This window comes from Protopterus annectens, chromosome 11.part0 (assembly GCF_019279795.1).
Source record: "Protopterus annectens isolate FY-2018-M chromosome 11.part0, PAN1.0, whole genome shotgun sequence".
Lineage (NCBI taxonomy): Eukaryota > Metazoa > Chordata > Ceratodontiformes > Protopteridae > Protopterus > Protopterus annectens.
The window spans coordinates 916620715-916642018 of NC_056745.1; the positions used below are offsets into that span (position 1 = coordinate 916620715).

Consider the following 21304-nt stretch of genomic DNA (forward strand, 5'->3'; position numbering starts at 1 on the left):
TCTCTTTTGTATACTATAGTTGGTTGTGCACCCAATAATGTCACTAAATCTGGATCCCTCTTAATAATGTTCCAATTTTTCATCACCAGATTTTTAACATACTCAGAATCTTGTGTAAAAGTGGTAATAAAAACTGCATTTCCATTACTGACATAATTTGTATTCCCAGTAATGAACTGATTTTGTGTATTCAGTAATGGCATCTGTTGCTCTGAACCCTGCTGTTCTACTTGCTGCGCAATGAAATTATTACTATCTCTTAATAGTGGTATATAAAAACCATTTCTCCTTTTGTTCAAAACCTCATCGAATATAGCTTCTATAAATTGCTTGGGATAGCCCCTATTTAAAAACATGTTCATAATGAAGGTACATTCATCAATAAATTCATCAAATTGGGAAACCATGCATGCTGCTCATACCATCTGTCCTTTTATAACTGCCTTTTTTACATGCTGTGGATGATTACTACTGAAATGTAAAAATTTATTGGAATATGTTTTTTTACGAAATATATTAGCTTTAAATTGATTATGTATTGAATCTTTAGAAAGTGAAATATATAAATATGAAATAGAATCTATCCCTATTTGATGAGTGAACTTCAAAAATTCAGTAGTAGCATTGATGTATGAAATAAACTGATCAATCTGCTCCAATGGCCCATTCCAGATGAAGAACAGGTTGTCCAGAAACCTACTGTATAAATTAATATACTGCATGAACTCCGAATGAAATATGAATTTTTGCTCCCACATTGCCATGATTACATTGGCATACAGTGTGCCTATGGGAGAGCCCATTGCGATTCCTTTAATTTGTTTGAAATAGTGCCCATCATGGTAAATGTAGTTATTTGTCAATACCAACTCCAACAGGTCTGTTAGTGCATTCAATTCATCTTGGGGCGTTGGAATAATGTTTACAAAAAAATCTGCAAACCAACTTAGTCCTAACTGCTGTGGAATGCAGGTGAATAAATCTTTTACATCCACAGTGATGAAAACAACCTATTGTACATTATCTATATTTAAATTATTTATCTTTGTGAGAAAATCCCAAGAATCACGACAGATATAATTTAAGCTTTTTAACTTATCTTTTAACTTTAAATCTACATATTTGGCTATAAAATAAGTCTTTGATCCACTGGCATCTACTATGGGACGTAGTGGCGGATCCTGCAGATCCTTGTGCAATTTTGGTACGCCAAATATCATGGGTATTGTGGGATTTTTTACTTGCATATATTTATATGCTTTGTTTGTTATTTGTTCCTGCCATAACATGTCGTCCAATAGATAATCAATTCTGCCATAAGAGATGTTAATTTCGTTTACTGAAACTTCTATGTATGTATCATCATATAATATATTGTTTAACTGCTGGTTATAATCTATTGCATCCATCATAACCAACCCGCCCCCTTATCTGGCTGCATAATCCGAATCGCTCCTGCCTTTTTTATTTCATTTAGGACACCACGCTGATTTTTAGTGAAATTACTGTTGGCTCTATTAACATTTTGTTGTAACTGATATCTGAAATCGAGCTCACATACTTCTTCAAACAATTTAATTTTTGGTTGGAGGGGAGGATTAAACATACTTGGTACATGCAAAACATTGCCTGTTACATTAGATGCTTGTTTAAAAATTGTTCTTAAATTCATTTTTCTCAAATAGTTTTAGCTCCGTTACCAAGTCTGTTATCCTTGCCCTTCTCCTTGGTACGAATGTTAAACCTTTACTGAAAATGTCCGCATGTGCAGTAGTGAGGGCAACCTGACTGTAATTATAAATATAATAGTCACCTGTAGTATTGGAAATTAGCTGATATTTATTGTCCTTTAATAAGGAACTATCCAAACTTGCTGCCTCTAGTTGTAATTGATCTTCAAAGTCGTCCTCTGCCTCCTCCAAGTACGCGTGTTGCTGACCCTCGGCTTGTATGTCCCCTTGTTTCGAAGACGTTCCGAGCGACGGAGACTGCCATATTCTAAAGGGGAATGTTGTTGATTATTGGCGTTTTCTTGATGTTGCGCTTGTACGCCATTATTTTCCACTTGTGCAGAAGAAATGTTTGTTTCGTCATTACGCCACTGGCCTCGCGCTGGTTTGAGATAGGCTTGTCCTCTAGAATAGTCCACTCTATCCCTTTCTAATTTACGGGCTTTCCTTTCAGTCACAATTTTACTATGATTGTCTATATCATTGAATACTTCCAAATATTGATTTTGACAAGCTGTAAATGCTGATTGTTGCTTTATTTTAAAATCTAAAGCTTGAATTTCAGTATTTAAATCTTCCATTTGTGGAACATTATGTTTAATTAGCACTTGCAGGAGCTCGCACCCCTGCCGATCAAACAATTGTATCAAGTCTTTGTGTAAGGCAGTATTTTCTTTAAGCCCAGTTGGATTTTTCCAATATCTTAAGCCTTTCGGCACTTGATGCCTTTTAATGCATTCATTAAAATAAGTATTTTCATGCAACAATTTCTGATACTGCCGTGCCGTGTCGTGAAATTCATCTAACATTGTCTGAAAATCAGTAATGTGATCATTGTTCCTTACTGCAGTATTTCCAGATTGATTTAACCAATGCTGCAATTTCATACCATTATCTGAAGTATCGTTGTTGAACACAATATCCTGATCTTGTTGATGCAATTGACCAGGTGGTATACTATCCATGCTGTTTGAGGTGTCCAATCTGTTATTTCTATGATCTGGTAATCTAACAGCATTATTTCCCGACATTTGTTGAATGAGTTGCGTGAGACTCAATACTGATTCATGTAAAGCATTAAATTCTGTCCACGTAACCATCATATCCTCATCTTGCGTGCTTCCAGAAGCCATACTGAAACCAAATCAAGAATCCAACACCAACTAGATAAGAAATATATCCAAAAGCACTAAAGCAATCAAGCGGACAATCAGTGAAAAATAAATGGAAGAAATTTATTTGCCTCCCCTCCCCCAAAAAACATTGAATTCATATCCATCAGTTTTGGCATTACATTTGCCATTCTTGTAGCCATTATAGACATAAAACACTTAGTAGCTGTTGTTTAGGATTGAAATGGGCCTGTATGAAGCCGTATCTGATAGGTCTTTACCTTCTTTATGTATTACAGCCACCACCACTTTCTTCCAGGATGTTGGCGCTTCTCCTCATCTTAAAATACTGTTTAACAAAATCTTCCAGATCTTTATCAGATTTTTCCCTCCTAGCTTCCAAAGTTCCACAGGAATACCATCTATTCCTGGGGAATTTCCTGTGGATTGGTTATGCATCACCATTTTTATCTTATCTCCTCCTGTTCTTTTAGTAATTGAGCCTCATCTACCTCTAACCTTGGCACATTTACTTCTTCCATGCACATTTCCATTTGTACCTTTTCTTGATTTCCATATTTCTCTGCTTTATAAAATTTCTAAATTTTTTATCCCTTGTATAGAATCTCTTGCTATCTTCTTTGTCATAGGCTCCCTAAGCTTGGCAACATCCCTTTCTACTTTCTGTTGCCTGAGTCCTTGTGCTAAATAAAAGTTTTTGTGCTCTGAAGTTGCTGTCAACGCAGAGTCTGCATGTGGGTTTACTCCAGGTGCTCTGGTTTCCTCCCACATTCCAAAGACATGCGTAAGTGGATTGGACACTCTAAATTGGCCATAGATGTGTGTATGTGTGCACAAATGAGTGGTACGTATGAACCACTGTGGCAGGGCTAGCCACCCGGCAGTGTAAAGCTTGGCTCGAGATGGTTGTCACTGTTGAAAGTGACACCCAGACCCCATGTGCAAAATGGGAAAAGAGGTTGAGGATGGAGGGATCAAAACTTTCAATTAAATGCACATGTTCCTGTGAAGTTCTGTCTAGCCTAGTCCAGTTTTTGTATCTTGGTGAATATGTAAATTCATTCAGAACTCCTAGTACCCAGTTTACATCTTCCATGCCAAATATTTTCTGAAATTACTTCAAAAATCTAAACTCCTTTGTTATAGTTTCCATTCTGGGCCCCCCGGCACATCTTCACTGCTGCAAATTAAATTCCAGTCCCTACCTATAAGTAATATTCCCTGCTGAATGCTGATTATTTCTCCTAGAATTTTCTTAAGCTGCATTATAGCATTTTAGGTGGAGTGGAATATAAATACGTGCCAGTGTAATCCTTCCCCCTTGCCAGTAGCCCCTTAGAACTACAAACCTACCATTATTATCTTTTTTATCTTCTATCACCATTGGAGCTCCTCTTGCAATTAGTATAAGTACTCCTGTTTTCCTTTGTCGCAGGTATTCCTCTGTATAACCATCCTGAAAACCTTTCTTTATCAAATTAACATGTTCACTTCTTTCCAAATATGTCTCCTGTAGTATAGCTCCATTTTACTTTCCTTAATCAAATTTATATGTTTATTCTGTTTAGATATGCTTGCAAGCCGCAGTGGTGCAGCGGTTAGCATTGTCGCCTCACAGCAAGAGGTTCTCCCATTCGATTCTCGACTGGAGTGCCTTCTGTGTGGAGTCTGCATGTCCTCCCCGCGGTTGAGTGATGTTTAAAGACATGCAGGTAGGTGTGTGTATGAATGGGTGTGCCTTCTTTGAAGGTTGGGCTGGCACCTCGGCACCGTAAAAATCCACTACCAGTCATTAGCGGACCGGAATCCCACTGTGGCTACCCCTAACTGGGAAAAGCTGAAAGACATTACTATTCTGTTTAGATATGCTTCTTGGAACATTGATTCCTGTGCCTTACTTCTCTCAATGTATGTTAAGATGTTTTCCTTTTTAGTATTGTCTGTTAGCCCAGTAACCTTCCTAGTTAATACTTTCATTCACAAAAATAATTAGCTGTTTCATACTACTATGCCCATTCTTTCTTTCACACTAGAAAACACTCAGTTTAACAGCTCTGGAGGTCTCAATGTTTTCTTCATCCCATTTGCCTGTGATCTTCCTCTTTGCTTTATACCTTGTACTTTGCTACCATCTGGTTTCTCATTTTCATAACAAAAAAATCAACACAACCCCCACCCCCTGTCGAACCAGATTTACATCTATATTCATTAGAATATAGCCACAAAAAGCTTTTATTATTTGAGCTTGTGCTCGTAGGTTGCAGCTTATTCAAGTTAGTAAGTTTTCTTGTATCTTCACCTTTATTGCTTGCAACAGTGTATATATATATATATATATATATATATATATATATATATATATATATCCAGGCAGACTTCATATTTATTTTTGTCATTATATGGTCAGTATCTGTACCACTCCCAGTTTTATTTCCCAAGGGCTTAAGTCCCCATATGCTCATTTCATTGCTGTGTGTAAGGTAGCATTTTTTATCTAAGAACAGATGCTTCCAAGCGCACAACTTAGTATTGCTAGAGTAACTGACATTTTCCGTTTAATATCTACAGTTCTTCAGTTTTATTGGAAAATTACCACAACAGGTAGCATGATTTGGTAAATTCACATGCTGGTATCCATGCAGTTCATCACTGGTGACATATGGAAGGGATCCTTGCGACCAATAGGTGTTGTTTCTTATTAGCAACCCCTTTTGTAATTTACAAAATGTCCCTCCTCACAATAAATGCTTCCATTCCTATAAACTGCCAGTTATTAAGGCATGGAGCATTGTTTTTAACTTTAATGGTGCAAAATGTTTTCTATGATACTGTTATATTTACTTAGATTTCATTAATAGATTGGAGGATTATCATTGCAAGACATTTCTACAGCTTCAGATGTCGTTCTCATTGAAACATAATTCTGTCATATCCATTAACCACTTGGTCATCCACCACCACCTCAGTCATTTTATTTGTTTGCTTATTTATATAGTTTTTATTTTTTCAGTTGTGTAACCCACCTTAGAGTATATTATTTAATTTTACTTATTGTTTGAATTTCTTTAGATAGTTTCTAAAAATCTGTACGGACTGACAAATTTTTTTAAAAATGTAAATAGTGCAACAGTGAAACCACCTCTTATATTTGCATATTCATTCTGACGGTGTTTTCCCTTTTATTCACATTTAGTGTCATTATTCATCCCTTCTAACTGTTGGTCTGATGCAGATTCTCTCATTTTCTTGTTATGATCCTTAACTTTGGCTTTATCCAACATTTCCTTTTGAAATAAGGGGAAGGGTTTTGTGGGCATTCTTTCTTGTACATTCCCTTGAGGCTCCCTGGCCCCCTGTTTCCATTGCATGGTACTTCCTGCCTGCCTTTTTTTTTCTTTTATTTTATTTAACTCCTGTAGTGCTTGATTGAAATTCAAATAAATCTTGGGTCCCAGCAGATAAAACACCCAAAAAGTAGCTGAATAAAACAACATGAATCTAATGTTCATTTCTTAACATTTATTTTCATTGTTGCTGTGCGTCTGGAGAGAATAATCATCATTTGCATATATTATAGGGTCACCAGTTTTGTAAATTGTGTCCTTCTAGAATATGGGGAGTATCTCTTTGTATTGTGAGTTAAGTTTGGAGTTTAACTAACAATGGTCTGTGCTGCTTTCTACGAATAGGATGTGGAGTATTAACACACTGTGCTCACTCAATCAGTTCCCCAAGATAGTTCTTCATAAAGTCTTTGCAGTGGTCTTCCTTCTGCCTTCTTTGGGACTGCAGTGATCCATATATTTTCCCTCCTGGATCTATCATCTAACTCAATAGTCTTTTTGTATAGTTGTTCAGAGGTACAGGCTATACCGTTTTTGCCTAGGTTCCTAATTTGATTGCAAGTAGGAGATTGCCTCTGCATGATTAGTAAGGGTCTCCACATCTCCTAGAGGGGTTTTATTATTATTGTTTGCCCTACTTATTTTAAATATTTCAGAACGTGTCTGATAGAAAAAAATCGATCTGAGCCAGTGCAGCGTCTTGAATTTCCTTCATGGTTAAGTAACTGTCCCATCACACAACCACTTTTTCCTGTACCCTTACTACTACTTTAGATTTATTCTGGGCTATTCATGATTTTGATCAGCTACAAGCTTGCATTATCTCTTAAATTACAACAGTTTCAAACAGTTGCCAGCTTACTTTCAAAAAATTTAATTCTATCTAGCTTTGAGCAGTTTATTTGGTTATGTGCTTGTTTTGGTATCATACCAGACATCCCAACTTTTCCATATTTTTGTGACTGTTACAAGGCTTTTATGCAGCCGTTAACAGTGACATCTGGATTCTTATCTGAGCCTTGCAACTAAGAAAACTAGAATGATTGTCAAAGCAATGCAGTAAATTTGGAAACTTTGTGTAGATCAGTATTTATGTATACTTTTTAAGAAGCTTTCCATGGGCTTGCACAAGTGTATAAATACTGAGCATGTATGAGCCTGACTGCCATTTTGTAGTAAGCATGCGTGTCTGTGTAGTCTGTCATTAATCAGTTTATATTTTATACTGCTGTTATCCATCCTGATGTGTTTGTGTAATAAAGCATATAAATGAAATACCCTGCCTGTTTGTCTTCAATTTGGACGAGCGACATGGTGTCAGAATGGGATCCAAATTCAAGACTGAGAGACACTCAGTTAATGGTGGAGGAATATAGAGGAATGGATTATCCGTACTGCAATTATAACTCGCAAAACTTATCAGAAACGAATTCCAGGTACCAAAACTTACTTAAATGATTTCTTACTTGAAGAATATAAAACAAAGCACTCAGAACGCTCAAAAAGAATTTCTAGTTAAATGAAATGTCCAAAACTGTGACATATTGATAAAAATATTCAAAATACTTATGAAAAATATTTGAAACAAAGTTTGAATTGCATAAAATGTATAAAATAAAGAAAACTGGATTTTTTTGCTATGTGCTACCTTTTTGCATTAAGTAACAGTAGTCGAAATATCTGAAGTATACAGAGTTTTCACAAGTTTGTGCAGTAATTTCATGGAATACAGCCATTTCAAAGCATATTTCATAAAGTACAGTATTTAGAAGAGTTTATTGTGCATTTGAATGTTATTACAAGTAGTACTGGCTGTGTGTGCATGTTTGTATATAATTACAAGGGCCATATTTTCACTGTGTTTGGGCATACTTTGTTGGCATGGCTGAAGGATGTTGAAAAACAGGTCCGCTTGTCTTTGATAGTAATATTGCAGAGAACTGGGGAGTGTTTGAGCAAGAGTACAATATTTTCATACAAGCTAGCTGTATTTTCTGATAAAGATGACCATATAAAGGCAATTATTCTGCTTAATTTAGCTGGTTCAGAAGCCGTAGAAAGAGAGCATTAATTTGTGTATGCACCTGCTGTATTTGCAGTAGAGAGGGAAAACCATAATGTAGTGGTACCGGCTGAGTCAAGGGAATACTCTGGGTGCTTAAAACATAAATTTAGAGAAATGTATAACCCCCAAATTAATATTACAATGGAAAGGCACTTGCTTTACACAAGGGTCAAATGCCTGGTAAAACTTTTGCAGCATATATAACTGAGTTGAGAAATTAAGTTAAAACTTGCAGATTTGGTGATTTAAGGAATGAGTTGATAAAGGACAGACTTGTGTGTGGGATTAAAAATGATGTTATGAGAGATTTTGCGTCATGACATTGATTTTAACTTTGAATAAGGCCACTGAGATTTGTCAGATATGTGAGCTCACATAAAAGCACACAAATATGCTTACAAATGAGAAATGCATGCTTCCAGTATTTTCCATTGCTCGTGTTGTTAGTATGCAGCATGTGGTTAAAAGAAGCGGGTCCAAGCACATGGCAGCAAGTGTGAGGCACTGGTAAACCCCATAGCTTTCTAGTAAATTCCAGAGTGCACACAGTCTCAGTGAAGCACAAGGGTGAGTCAGCAGACTGTAAGCATGTTCCCTTACCTAGCCTCATTGCCAACTGTTGTAATTGTGGTGCAAATCATGAACCGAAAAGAGAAAAGTGCTTTGCTTTTGGTCAGCAATGCCACAGATGTAAAAAGTGGAATAATTTCCAAAGATTTTATAAATCAAAAGAGACGCATTCTTTTATTAAAAGAGAACATTCAAGGAGACAAGTTGAGCAGTTAGAAAGCTGTGACCGTACTTTTTATGTTGATGGTGTCTCTCTGCTTAATGAAACAGTTACTGCAGTAGATTTTTGGGCAAAGAATGAAGTATTTTGTACTGTTCGGATAAATGGAAGACCCATAGAGCTCAAAGTTGACACAGGAAGTGCAATGTTATGTCAGCAGAAATATTTTCTAGAATATGTGCTGGTAAGAAGCTTGATTTGGCAAAGTGTACAAAACTTGCTGCTTATGGTGGTGTAGAAATTCAAACTGAAGGTTGAGTAGTGCTTTTATGTTACTCTGCTAGGAACAGCAATGACTTGCAATTTTACGTAGTCAAAAGGTGCATACAGTCCTTATTAAGCCTCAGACCGTTTAAAAATGAGATTACTTTTATTTAGTAATGAAGTGCACCATGTAAGCTTGAAAGACCACTATTCTAATTTTGCTCAGTCTGTTTTTTCTACCTGTGCTGATCTTTTCGAAGACAAACTAGGCAAACTTCAAGTTGTGTTCTCCATGAAGTTAGACCCTGAAGTCCGCCCAGTTGCCAGACCAGCCAGGAAAGTTCCAGTAGCTATGCAGAACAGAGTCAAAGCTGAGCTAGATAAAATGGTGCAGCAAGGTGTGATTTGCCCAGTTGGTTCATCAACCCCTACTGAGATAGGTATCTTTCATGGTAGTAGCTCAAAAGAACTCCGATGATATCAGAATATGTATTGATCCACGAGATTTAAACAAAGCACTGAAAAGATCTCCTTGTTCAATGCGTACAGTCAAAGAAGTCGCTGCTCCTTTGCCAAATGCCACTATTTTTTTCTGTTTTGGATGCAAATAGTTCATTTTGGCAATTTTTGCTTGACTGAAAATCTTTATTGCTAACCATTTTCATTACTACTTTTGGCAGGTACTGATTTTTGAGAATGCCATTTAGGATAAATTCTGCCAGTGAAGCCTTTCCATGTGCCACGAAACACATTTTTTTCTGGGTATCCGTATGCTATTATAGTAGATGATATTCTAGTAGGAGTTAATGGTAAAGTCGAGCATGACAGAAACCTCAAGAAAGTTGTGGAAACAGCACGTGAAGTGAATCTTAAGCTGAATTCCCAGAAGTGCAAGTTCAGGCTACGAGAAGTTACTTATGTTGGTCATTTATTTACCAGTTCAGGCTTACAACCAGATCCTTCCAAGCAAACTGCTATTCTTGAGATGCTAGCTCCAGATAATGTTCAAGCCTTACAGTGTTTTCTTGGCATGGTTAACTACCTAGGTAAGTTCATTTCAGATTTGAGCCAACTTTCAGCACCACTCAGAGAGCTGACATCAAAGGTGCATCTTGGTCATGGTCAGAGCAACACCAGAGAGCATTTGATGTCCTGAAACAGAGAATTCCCAGTATACCAACTCTGATACTGTGATGTTCACAAGCCAGTTACTCTTTCTTGTGATGCTTTGAAATTTGGTCCTGGTGAAGTTATTCTTCAAGAGGGTAGACCAGTAGCCTGTGCATCCAGAACACTAACTCAAATTAAAATACAGTATGCACAGATAGAGAAAGAGCTCTTGGCAATTGTGTTTGCATGTTCAAAGTTCCATGACTGTATCTATGGTAGACCAATCCAGACTAAAACAGATCACCAACCTGTAGTCACTATTCTGAAAAACCCTATGAATACAGCTGCTGACAGATTGCAGTGCATCATGTTGAAACTGCAGCAGTATAATTTCAATCTTGTCTACACAAAAGGCAGACTTCTTTATCTTGCTGATACTTAATCCAGCTTGCCCAGAAATACCACTGAACAGCATGAAAATGAGCAACTTGATTTTGAAGTCATGGGAGTGAGAAATCTTTCTTCCACACGTCTTGATGAGCTTAGAAGTCATATAGGCACAGATCCAGTTCTTCAGAAGCTCAACCACTTTATCAGTCAAGGATGGCCGTCAAAGCATTCTTGTTTACCTCATAACCTGCAACCTTATTTTCCTTACAGAGATGAAATTTTGCTTGACAATGGTATCATCATGAAAGGTCCAAAAGTCATTGTTCCAAAGTCCTTGCAATAAGAGTATATTACTATTTTGCATCATGGCCACCCAGGAACTGATTCTACCAAAAGAAGTGCGAGAGGTCTATTATTTTGACTTTCTATGTCAAAGGATATTGAGAGAGTTCTTTCATCTTGTTCTGTATGTAATCGTACTAAACCACATCAAGGGAAAGAACCACTTCAGCTAAACTAGATTCCTGAACTATCTTGGTTGACAGTAACTACAGACATTTTCAAATAGAATTTTCAACATTACTTGGTGTTAGTCGACTCTTATTCAAATTGGTTTGAGATTGACGTGCTTCTTAATGTAGTGTCCAGTACTGTCATTACTAGGATGAAATGACATTTTGCAGTCCGTGTTAGTCCACACAGAGTTATTTCTGACAGTGGTACACAGTTTACAAGCCATCAGTTCAAAAGATTTGCTTAAGAGTGGGACTTTACTTGTATTAGGAGTAGCCCTGAGTACCCACAGTCAAATGGTTTGGCAGAACGTGCATTTCAAAGTGTGAAACAATTACTAGAGAAGTTGAAACAAGACAATAGTGATGTTTTCTTTAATCTCAGAAATATTCCTTGTAATAAACATCTTGGTTCACCTGCACAGAGACTTCTGTAGAGACAAACCAGAAACACACTACCATTCAGCAGTAATTTATTGGTTCCATGTGTCAAGAACAACAGATCGGTAAAAGCCCATCTGTTGAAGAAATGCTTATCCCAGAAGTCCTATTATGATAGGACCAACAAGCTGCTTAATCCATTATGAGAAGGGGAGATGGTGAGGATGCAGACGTCCAAAGGTTTTGATCAGATTGGTGATTGGATTGGTGTCGTGAAAAGTGTATGTCCAGAGCCAAGATTGTACATTGTGGAATCACAAGGAGTAGAATTTAGGTGGAATCGGAAACATTTGGTCCCGGTGTCTGAGCCTGTATTGCAGTTTCATAGTTGCGAGAAAGACTCTAAATCTCAGAGTGAGTTATCCAGCTTTCTAGCTCCAGAGGATGTTCCAGTAAATGTCCTTGTCCCCAAGAAGAATCCTGAAACTCCAGAATCTGTTTGTTCACCAATGACCGTCCCTGTTGCTACACCCAGTTCTGATTGCTATATCACTAGATCAGGTCGCATTTCCAGCCCATGTTCCAGATAAACAGCAACTTGGACATATGTGTTGTGTTTGTTTCTTAGTGTCTGTACAATAGCATGTCTTTTCAAATGTCATTTTATTGTGGACAAATCATTAAAGAGGGAGGATGTAGATCAGTATGTATGTATACCTTTAAGAAGCTTTCCATGGACTTCCACAAGTGTATAAATACTGAGCATATGTGAGCCTGACTGCCATTTTGTAGTAAGCCATTGGGACGTAAGCTTGTATGCCTGTGTAGTCTGTCAGTTAATCAGTTTGTTTATATTTTGTACTGCTGCTATCCATCCTAATGTGTTTCTGTGTAATAAAGCATATAAACAAACTACCCTGCCTGTTTGTCTTCAATTGTAAACCAAGACGAGCGACACTCTGTTTTACCATTTAAGGCATATGTTTGTAGGGGCAAACTCCGTGATATGTTGGAATATCAGGATGGTAAGAAGAGCCTGTTTTTGAAATGTTAAAAACAGAGTTCAGTATCCTAGATGATATGACATGTCAAGTGGTCCTTGTGTATTAGCTGTGCGGATCCTACAGCCAGATCTTCTAGATGCAGAGTTTGCTTTTGTTTCAGGCACGCTTTAAGTAATTATGAGGAATGTTGTATAACTGCAATCCTAATACACAGTTACAACCAGCTAGCCAGCAGGTGGTGTGAACATTGGTTTTAGGTGATGGTCACTGTTGATGTGACACTCCATGTACAAAATGGGGAAAAAGGGAGTTGAGCCTGCTTGCATGTCACCTTATGTAAATTTCAGTCCTCTGTGTGTGTGTGTGTGTGTGTGTGTGTGTGTGTGTGTGTGTGTGTGTGTGTGTGTGTGTGTGTATATGCACATATTTTTTTATTCTTTGGTAGGTGTGCTTGCAGATAGGCTTTTGGATGTTGCTACTGCCTGCTTAATGATAGTTTATTGAATCTGAGACATTTTGTAATATATTTGTCAAATGCAGTAAATTTTGAAAGTTATTTTTTTCTTATTCTAGTGGATCATGGTCTTATTCGGTTGGTAACAGCATATCGTGAGCATGGGCACAAGCTAGCAAAGATCAATCCCTTATGCTCTGGTGAAGAGGTGAGGGATGTAGTTCCTGAAATCCAGTCTATAACCGAAGTGCTTCATGGACCTTTTAACACTAATGGTAAGTTTACTGTGTCACAGACCAGTTTCTTATGCCGACTTTAGTACCTTCTTGCTGAAGCATAGGCTATTATTTATTTTGGATCATTTTGCTGTGCTGGCCAGAGGAGTAAGTGTCGCCAACTCATTTTCAGTGTGAGTAGACTACTACATGGTGTTTCCACAGGATTGTTGTTAGCATTTTGGAGGCCCCAGGAAGAGTCACTCCCTGACTCTTCCAGTTTAAATATTATCCTGTCAGTGCCATATCTCATTAACAACCTATTGGTTCATGCTGCAGAGATTTAGGAGTAGTGCACACAGACAGAACTTGTAGCTACGATGCTCTTAGTTTGACAGGCATGTGTACCACATTATACTGGCCCATTTCACAGAGGGACATTGACAGTGATTGGCATTTAGTTACAGCGATGCCTTAGATGAAATGGAGACCTAGGCAAAGGGCTGCATTACATCTTCCACTGTATACTATTTCACCCCCCTGCAAACATCCTTCAATACTTCACCTGTTTACACGAATCCCTGGCTCCCCATACCTTGCACATTATTTTTTACTTCCATTTTCTCATATCTTGATTATTTTTTTCCCTAAGACGTCATGGCTTTCTGTTTGTTCTAAAATACATTTTGAAGTGTTTAACAATCTTTTCATCCAATGATGGCTTGAACAAAATTTATGATTAAAGAAAGAAATTTATTGTTGCTGTTCAACTTTAGTTTGCCTTACATCCTTTCAACACACCTTACCTGGCCTAAATAGCACAGTAATAACTGTGTAGGAAATTGTTCACTTAGGCTGAGAGTCTGACATTTGCCACACCCCTAAGTAGTCATAGAATTATAGATGCTTTGAGGTGCAGTTTACAGCATTTTCCTAGTTTTGATCCAGTGGTGGCTTGAATAAAAATCATGAGTAAGAAAAACATTTCAGTCTTAATTTTTTCTTTCAAATAAGACATAAGTTGCCAGGCTTAATCTTCATAGCTGATAGTAGTAGCTTATAATATACTAACAAGACAAATGTTTGATAGGGTAAATAAATTCTTCCTGAGAATACTGCCTGCCTCTCTACCTCTCCTTCCTAAAAAAGAAGACAGTTGCTGTCTGTGTATTCCCATTAGAGTGATATGAAAGCAGAGGTTCAGGTGGACACAGTCCTATATTTTAATAACTGTTGTCATGCATCTACAGAGTATGTCTCCACACTCTTCATACCTCCCCAAAGGCAGCCACTTGTACACATACCTGATATGTAATTGTGAGGGGAAAAAATAATCACAGTAATGTATTTCAACTTGTTGCTCCTAGATAGGACACCTCACCCACGCAAGCTATAGTAACTTCTCAGAGGTACAGGCAAGCACAGGAGAACTGTGGCTGACCAAGTTCGCAGACAACTGCAAACTAGGGGCTATAATTGACTCTCCGGCTGACACAAGACATCCTGCAAAAGGGTCTCACTGAGATGGATACCTGGTCTCAAAATCATGGCCTCAAGCTAAATGCCAAAAAGTGCATAGTCATCCCCTTTGGAAAAAACAAAGTACCCACAAACTACCACATAGGTGGTAGTCCCCTAAATACGGAAGATGTAATAAGGGATCTGGGGACCCAAGTAGACAGTAATCTCAGCTTTGATAATCACATTGCCAAAGTGGTTAGAAAATCCTTCTACGTGGCCCACCTAATCACAAAAGGGTTCGCATCCAGATCAAAAGAGGTAACCCTCTACTCGATCAGACCCATCATAGAGTACAACGCCCCATTTGGGATGTACCTTACAAGATACCTGTAACAGCTGGAAAGACCACAGAAGTACCTCACCAAGAGGATCACTGGCCTCGAACAGATGCCCTATGCAGCTCGAATGAAGAAATTACAGCTGTACTTGGTTGCATACCGCCTACTCAGAGGTGATCTCTGCCTGACATACAAGGCCATGTCCAACCCAGAATTGATGGACATGCTCCACCTAAAGAAAACCTTATCCCTGCGAGCCACACGCTCTAGGGATCTAAGCCTAACCACAACAATAAATGGGACGTGTTGGAGGGATAGATTCCTGTCCCAGAGACTTCCCATGCTTTGGAACAAGATCCCAATCTACATCAGGCAGAGCTCCTCGCTAACACTCTTCAAAAGAAATCTTGATGAGTGGATGGGAAACAGAAAGTTTACCTCGGGGATCACTTCAGTGGCTCTGCTGGACAGAGGCACAGGGAACTAATCTAAGGGGGTGGCGAAAGCCAACACATTCTGGCTAGGCTTATAAATGCCTTCGGGCAGATAGCCTAGTACCTACCTATGAACCAGGAGCGGCCTTAGGTAAACTGGTGCCCTAGGCAAAAGGGCTCCACGGCACCCTCCCACACCACCTGATGCCCCCTTCCTGGTCTACTACACCAAATAAATACTGGAAAAGTGTCCCTGGTAGAACAGTGCCCTAGGCGGCCGCCTAGTTGGCCTATGCCTAAGGCCGGCTATGCTATGAACCTTCTTTGTGCACCTCTGAGGTCATTGAGAAAAGGAAAATAAACCAGAACTACACTGTCTCCAGCTACATCTCAAGCTGTAATCTTCCCCTGAGCATACCTCTGAGGTTTGAAGTTTGAAAATTAAAGACGTAATGACCAAACCATTCCCAGCTTCCCATACAAGCTAGAGGAACTTTCTGTACACACCTGTGAGCACAACCTGGTTTTAATAATGGATGAGGCTGAGGTCAGAGGCCACTGTTAAGTCCATGTTTAAATCCATTTATACAGACTGGGGCGTGAGGGGCATCACATTTCTTTAAGCTCTAAAGGTCTGAATGTGCTGTGATGTATTTTATGCCTTAGTTTTTGAAAGATAATTACTTGTTAACTTCATTTTTACAGCTCTACAGAAGAGTTGTATATCTGCCCATCATTATTGTGTGTGGTATACTTTCTGCATGTTCACCCTCAGGAAAACTGGACGAATACCATCACATTGCATATTCACCTTCATGCAGGGAAACTGGTGGAATGCCTGTTCATCTGCATGTCTTTGAGGTGCTGGAGGAAACTAGAGCACATGGAGAGACGCACACTTGAGACATGGAGGGCATGCAGACTCCAAACAGAAAAAGCCACAGCCAGTAGCTTAAACAGAGTAAGGCACTATGAAAAGGTAATGCTGCTCATCATGCTAAAGTATCCATGTAGCTAAATGGGTAGATTTATGGCCTGATGTGCAGTAGGTGCAGGGTTTGAATACATGGAAGGGCAAGTAAGCATTTAGGGGTTGGGAGGTTGGCATAATCGGGAAGGTTTTTACCTTACAGACACAAGGTGCAGGGTTTGATTCTCACATCGGGTAATTGGCTAGGCTTGAAATGGCCAACAAGGGCAGGTAGTCTAGTACTAATCTATGAACGTGACTATGAACAGTTGTGTTCGTACACACATCAACTTCATGCCAAACCACCAAAGATAACCACCTATCATGTGTAAGGTGTATGTTTGTGATGGTCAGTGAATACAGTTAAGAACAGCTTGTTACTCTTAAATGCACTGCAATCATCCCCCCCACATACAAGCGTAATAATGGTTATGATAGAAAGTGAAAGGAATTGGAGCCAGCTTGTTACTTTTAGACTGCAGCACCCCAACCCTCACATATTCACATGCAGACACACACACACACACACACACACACACACACACACACACACACACACACACACACACACACTCCCGCACGCATACATAAACATGAGCATAAGCCATAGCAGTACTAGTTTTGCACTAATTTCAGCAAATAGCAATACACTGTGTGACATTAGGACTGCCACACCAGATCAGGGACTGTTGCTAAGTTATCAAGAGTAGTGCATACCAGTTATTGTCTGTAATTTCACAAAATATCCATGATTTTGTCTCATTTTTGTGCCCTGTTCCTCGTAAAAAAATTTGATTTACTAATAAAATCATTCAGGATAACAGACGGTCAGTGCTACACATTAGAGCGTTATACCTCTTATTGTCCAAAATGCATAATGATGCAAAACGTGTTAACTTTTTAAGTGAATTAGAGTCATATTTTAAAAGTGTTCCTGATTTTGAGACTTTATTCTGTTATTTTTGGCTTTGTCCAGAATTTTTCAGCAAAGAATTTAAAAGTTACCGTTTCTTGTGTCTTGACAGTATTTATAAAACTCCCTAAAAGAAAAAAACATCCCTGAAGAGTGGGAGCATCTGCTCTTCTTAATATCATTTCTCCTTATTTTACCCCAACCAGCAGGAAATTTTGTAGGACCCTACCACAGCCATGGGTATTGCAAGTGCCTAAAATCAGCTATGTTAGTTTTAGTGGAGAGAATGTCCACCAGCAGGATTTAACTAAGTCAGTGTATAAGTGGTAAAACCTTTAATGAAATTAGGAAGCCTGCTGCTTGACAAAACACTGTTATTACAACCAGATACATCTTTGTATTTTAAAGGAGAAAAAGTGGTATCAATCTTTAGGATTCTTTATCCTAAGAGTTATTACACACCTGGTTTATTACATTTTCAAGATTGTTGGACTAGGTTTGTTTGACAAACTTGAAACAAGATATCAAAGTAATATGACTTGCTGTGGTTGGGGGCCCCCAGCATCTGCTGGGTTCACTGGTGCCTAAAATTGGCTATGCATTTCCAAGAAATATAGCAGTAACTAGTGTTTGATAGTTATTGATGTGTGCTACCATAATTTGTCTGGGTGCCAGTTTTTCATAGTGCAGTTTGTGTGACTCACTGTAAATCCTTCAGTATAAATCACACCTCAAATTACTTTATTTTTTTCAATATCTTTATTGAATTATGACTTTAGACATAAGCAATCTTACATTTATGTAAAAGTAAACAAATTGTTAACATGTTCACATTTATACAATTGTCATCAAGCCAACATTATATAAATTGATCAATTCCTTCCTTCCCTAAAACCTCTGTTCTCATACAAAACATTATTTTAAATGTATTGTTACCAGAATTTTCATTTTTCCTATGTAGTTTTCCCCTACCCTTTTCTAAAGATCCTATTTCCAGTATTTTTTCTCTCTTGCAATATTCACTACTTCAAATACAGTTAGTTTATACTTTGATTTCCATTTTGTAGTAATTAATTCTGGTGGCTACCAAAAACGTAAACTTAATAAGGCCTTACTATGTGTAGGTAATTCATTTCCTGTATTCCAGCTTGAAAAATAATTTCCTTAGGTACGCACGTTTGCACACCCAATATTTCTGACAGTATTCTGTAGGAAGTCTGTTTCTAGTTGTCTTTTTCTTCTTCATCACACCTCCAGCATTTGCCATCTACCTGAGGAAAAATTCTTTGAAGTCTGCCTGGAGTATAAAAATACCTATGTAAACACTTCCAAGTAAAAATCCTAAATATTCTAGACTTTGTTGAATATGTGGAAGCAATACACATGTCCTCCCATTGTTTCCTTGCAAACTGCTTATCCAGTCCTTCTTCCCAATCTTTTCTAACCTTCTCTGATCAATCCTTATAGTTAATGTGTAATATTTTGTATGCCCAACTAATTATTCTTTTTTTGACATCACTTTCTGTTCTAGATTCAACTAAAATCTCAAGTAGGTCTTTCACTTAGGATTCCCTATACTTTTCATCTGCAGTAAAGATGTATAATTAATGACAATGCTTATAGTAATAGGTGTGCCATTGTGTTTAGACCTGTAATTCATTTGAACTTCTGGAAACTGTGAAGCTCATTCATGCATACATTGTAGACAGTGTGGCATCTAATTAAGGGAAGCTTGTAGTTAAAAACAAAACAAAAAAGAAAAAAAAATTGTCATAGCTTTGGCCATTAAACGGTGGCAATTTCTGATTGAGGGTGGCCTATATTTAAAGATGTATTGTACTTGTTTTAAAACTGGTTACCAGTAGGCTGCATTAAGGAAAAAATCACAGATACAGCAAAATATTGACTTGTTTAACAGATGGCTGGGTGGTATTGGAGTTAACCTGTGATCAACTTCCGACAACCAGAAGAGGCTTCACAAATGCTACTTTCACCAGCACCTGGTGTAAATCAGATCACAAACACCTCCTGTACACTCCCCAACTTTAATCATTCTTCATCTCAAGTTGCACAGCTCCCATCACCAGGAAGATATTTCTCAACCCCCTTCTTCTCCTGTCCCTTCCATGCCCCCTCCCCAAACTCACATAGCTAATCTCTTCAACAAAAAATGTGTTCCAGCTTGAACAGCATTGTTTGCATAGTGTCTTCAGATCATTGCTGTAACCCTTCCACCACCATGGCTAGCTACCCCACTCATAGTTGTGGCAAACTACTGGTGGTCTAATGGGTTAGCCCTTCACAGAGACCACTACACCTGCACCAGTAGTGCATGTGCTTGGTTATGTGCCTTTACATTTTGGTTCAGTCATTCTGTTTGCTGTGCTAGATTACTACAGCATTGTAACCATTCTTTCAGACTTGTAGATGTGGGGTGTGGGGGTGGATGACTGTGCTTATTCCTAAACTGGACAAAAGCATCATCTGTAAGAACCACTGAGTTTCAAACAGAGCAATCTGTTTTCATGGAGCTGTAATTATCTACTATTTTGTTTGAAGTAACATAATAGATTCTGGGTCTTTCTTTCTTTGAAATCAGTGATGTAGGCAGCATAGACGAATATTTTGACATTAAACATGACACATCAAAAAAGAACCAGATGAGCAGCATGCATCATGATTTGGGGCCTAAAAATTGTAAGAGTCCTTGTTAATGTATGAAAGTTGGATCTAGGTTAGCATGTCAGATGTAGAATTTTAATCTTTCTGTGTGCAAAACTGAAAGTGTAAAAAAAAAATTCAGGCTCAGTTAAATTTTTTCAGGTGGAGGCAACAACCCCTCATGTAATGTCTTCTGTTGCTTGGGGTGTGTGTCAAAAGACCTGCTTCAAAGTTATGAGTTTCATGGTCCCAGCCACTTTCCAAAATAAACTCCAATTTGCTGACCTTTCCTGAATGTGAACTACCATGGAGGGACTAATTGGAGGTATAGAAGGAGCTTAACACTAAACCTGATATGGTGCTGGTAAAAAATTAGTAAGGCAAGTCACGAGGTAGAAACTTTAAAAAAGGGGGTTGCTATATGTATGAAAGAAGTGAGCACAAACTGTTAAGCTACATCTCAGTTTAAGGAAAAAAAAACTTTTAATCAAAGACTCAAATACTGTCTAACTTGCCAGTTGTGTGCACTGTAGAGATTCTTTGGACTGCTAAGGATGGAAATGTAATGTAGTTCTTAAAGAATGGCTAACGGAGAGTCTTTTTCTAAGAAGTTTGATCCTTGCAGTATCTTATGTGCTTATTGCTTCTTAGTCCAGCTGGGAATTGTAGCTAAGAGTTTGCTCTTGGCGTCACCAATTATGGACTCTCAGGTTATAATAAATAACACCTTAGCAGCTACTAGGAGGTCAGGTCAAAGTAACTAGTTACTGCTCTATTTTGTCTTTCACGTCTAGATAATGAAAGAAGGCATTTGTAGCTTTAGATACTTAATTAACCCAATTGTTTCTTTGTAACTTTCCATTCATTATTGCCAACCTGAAGGCTTTATGTAGCTTACATTGGTGAGATTTGAATTGTTTAATAATCTGTGTGATGGTTTTGTTTGGGTGGTGAAGTTCAAAGAGGATTTTGTCAAGGACTTAGAACGTTCTACACAAACAGATGGCAAAAAAGAGTTTGACATATACTTGTGCAGTCTTTAGTGTTTGTAAAGCAGGATTTGAGAATCCATTTTGTTAGCAGTTTTTGTCAACTATGTTTGGAATAGTTGTGTGTGTTAATTCATGTATTTGAGCAAGTGAGTGGACTCAACAAAAAAAGCCACTTTCTGGCCACAGAGTAATTATAGTAAATA

The 21304-nt window shown here is 38.1% G+C and overlaps 1 protein-coding gene across 1 annotated transcript in view; it reads left to right on the plus strand.

Annotated features, from left to right (window-relative positions):
- The window catches only part of DHTKD1 (dehydrogenase E1 and transketolase domain containing 1), a 948838-nt gene that overhangs the window by 37347 nt on the left and 890187 nt on the right, over window positions 1–21304 (plus strand). The window contains exon 2 of the mRNA XM_044088312.1: window positions 13237–13392. Within this exon, the coding sequence (XP_043944247.1) occupies window positions 13237–13392 (156 nt within the window). The remainder of the gene's footprint in view (window positions 1–13236; window positions 13393–21304) is intronic.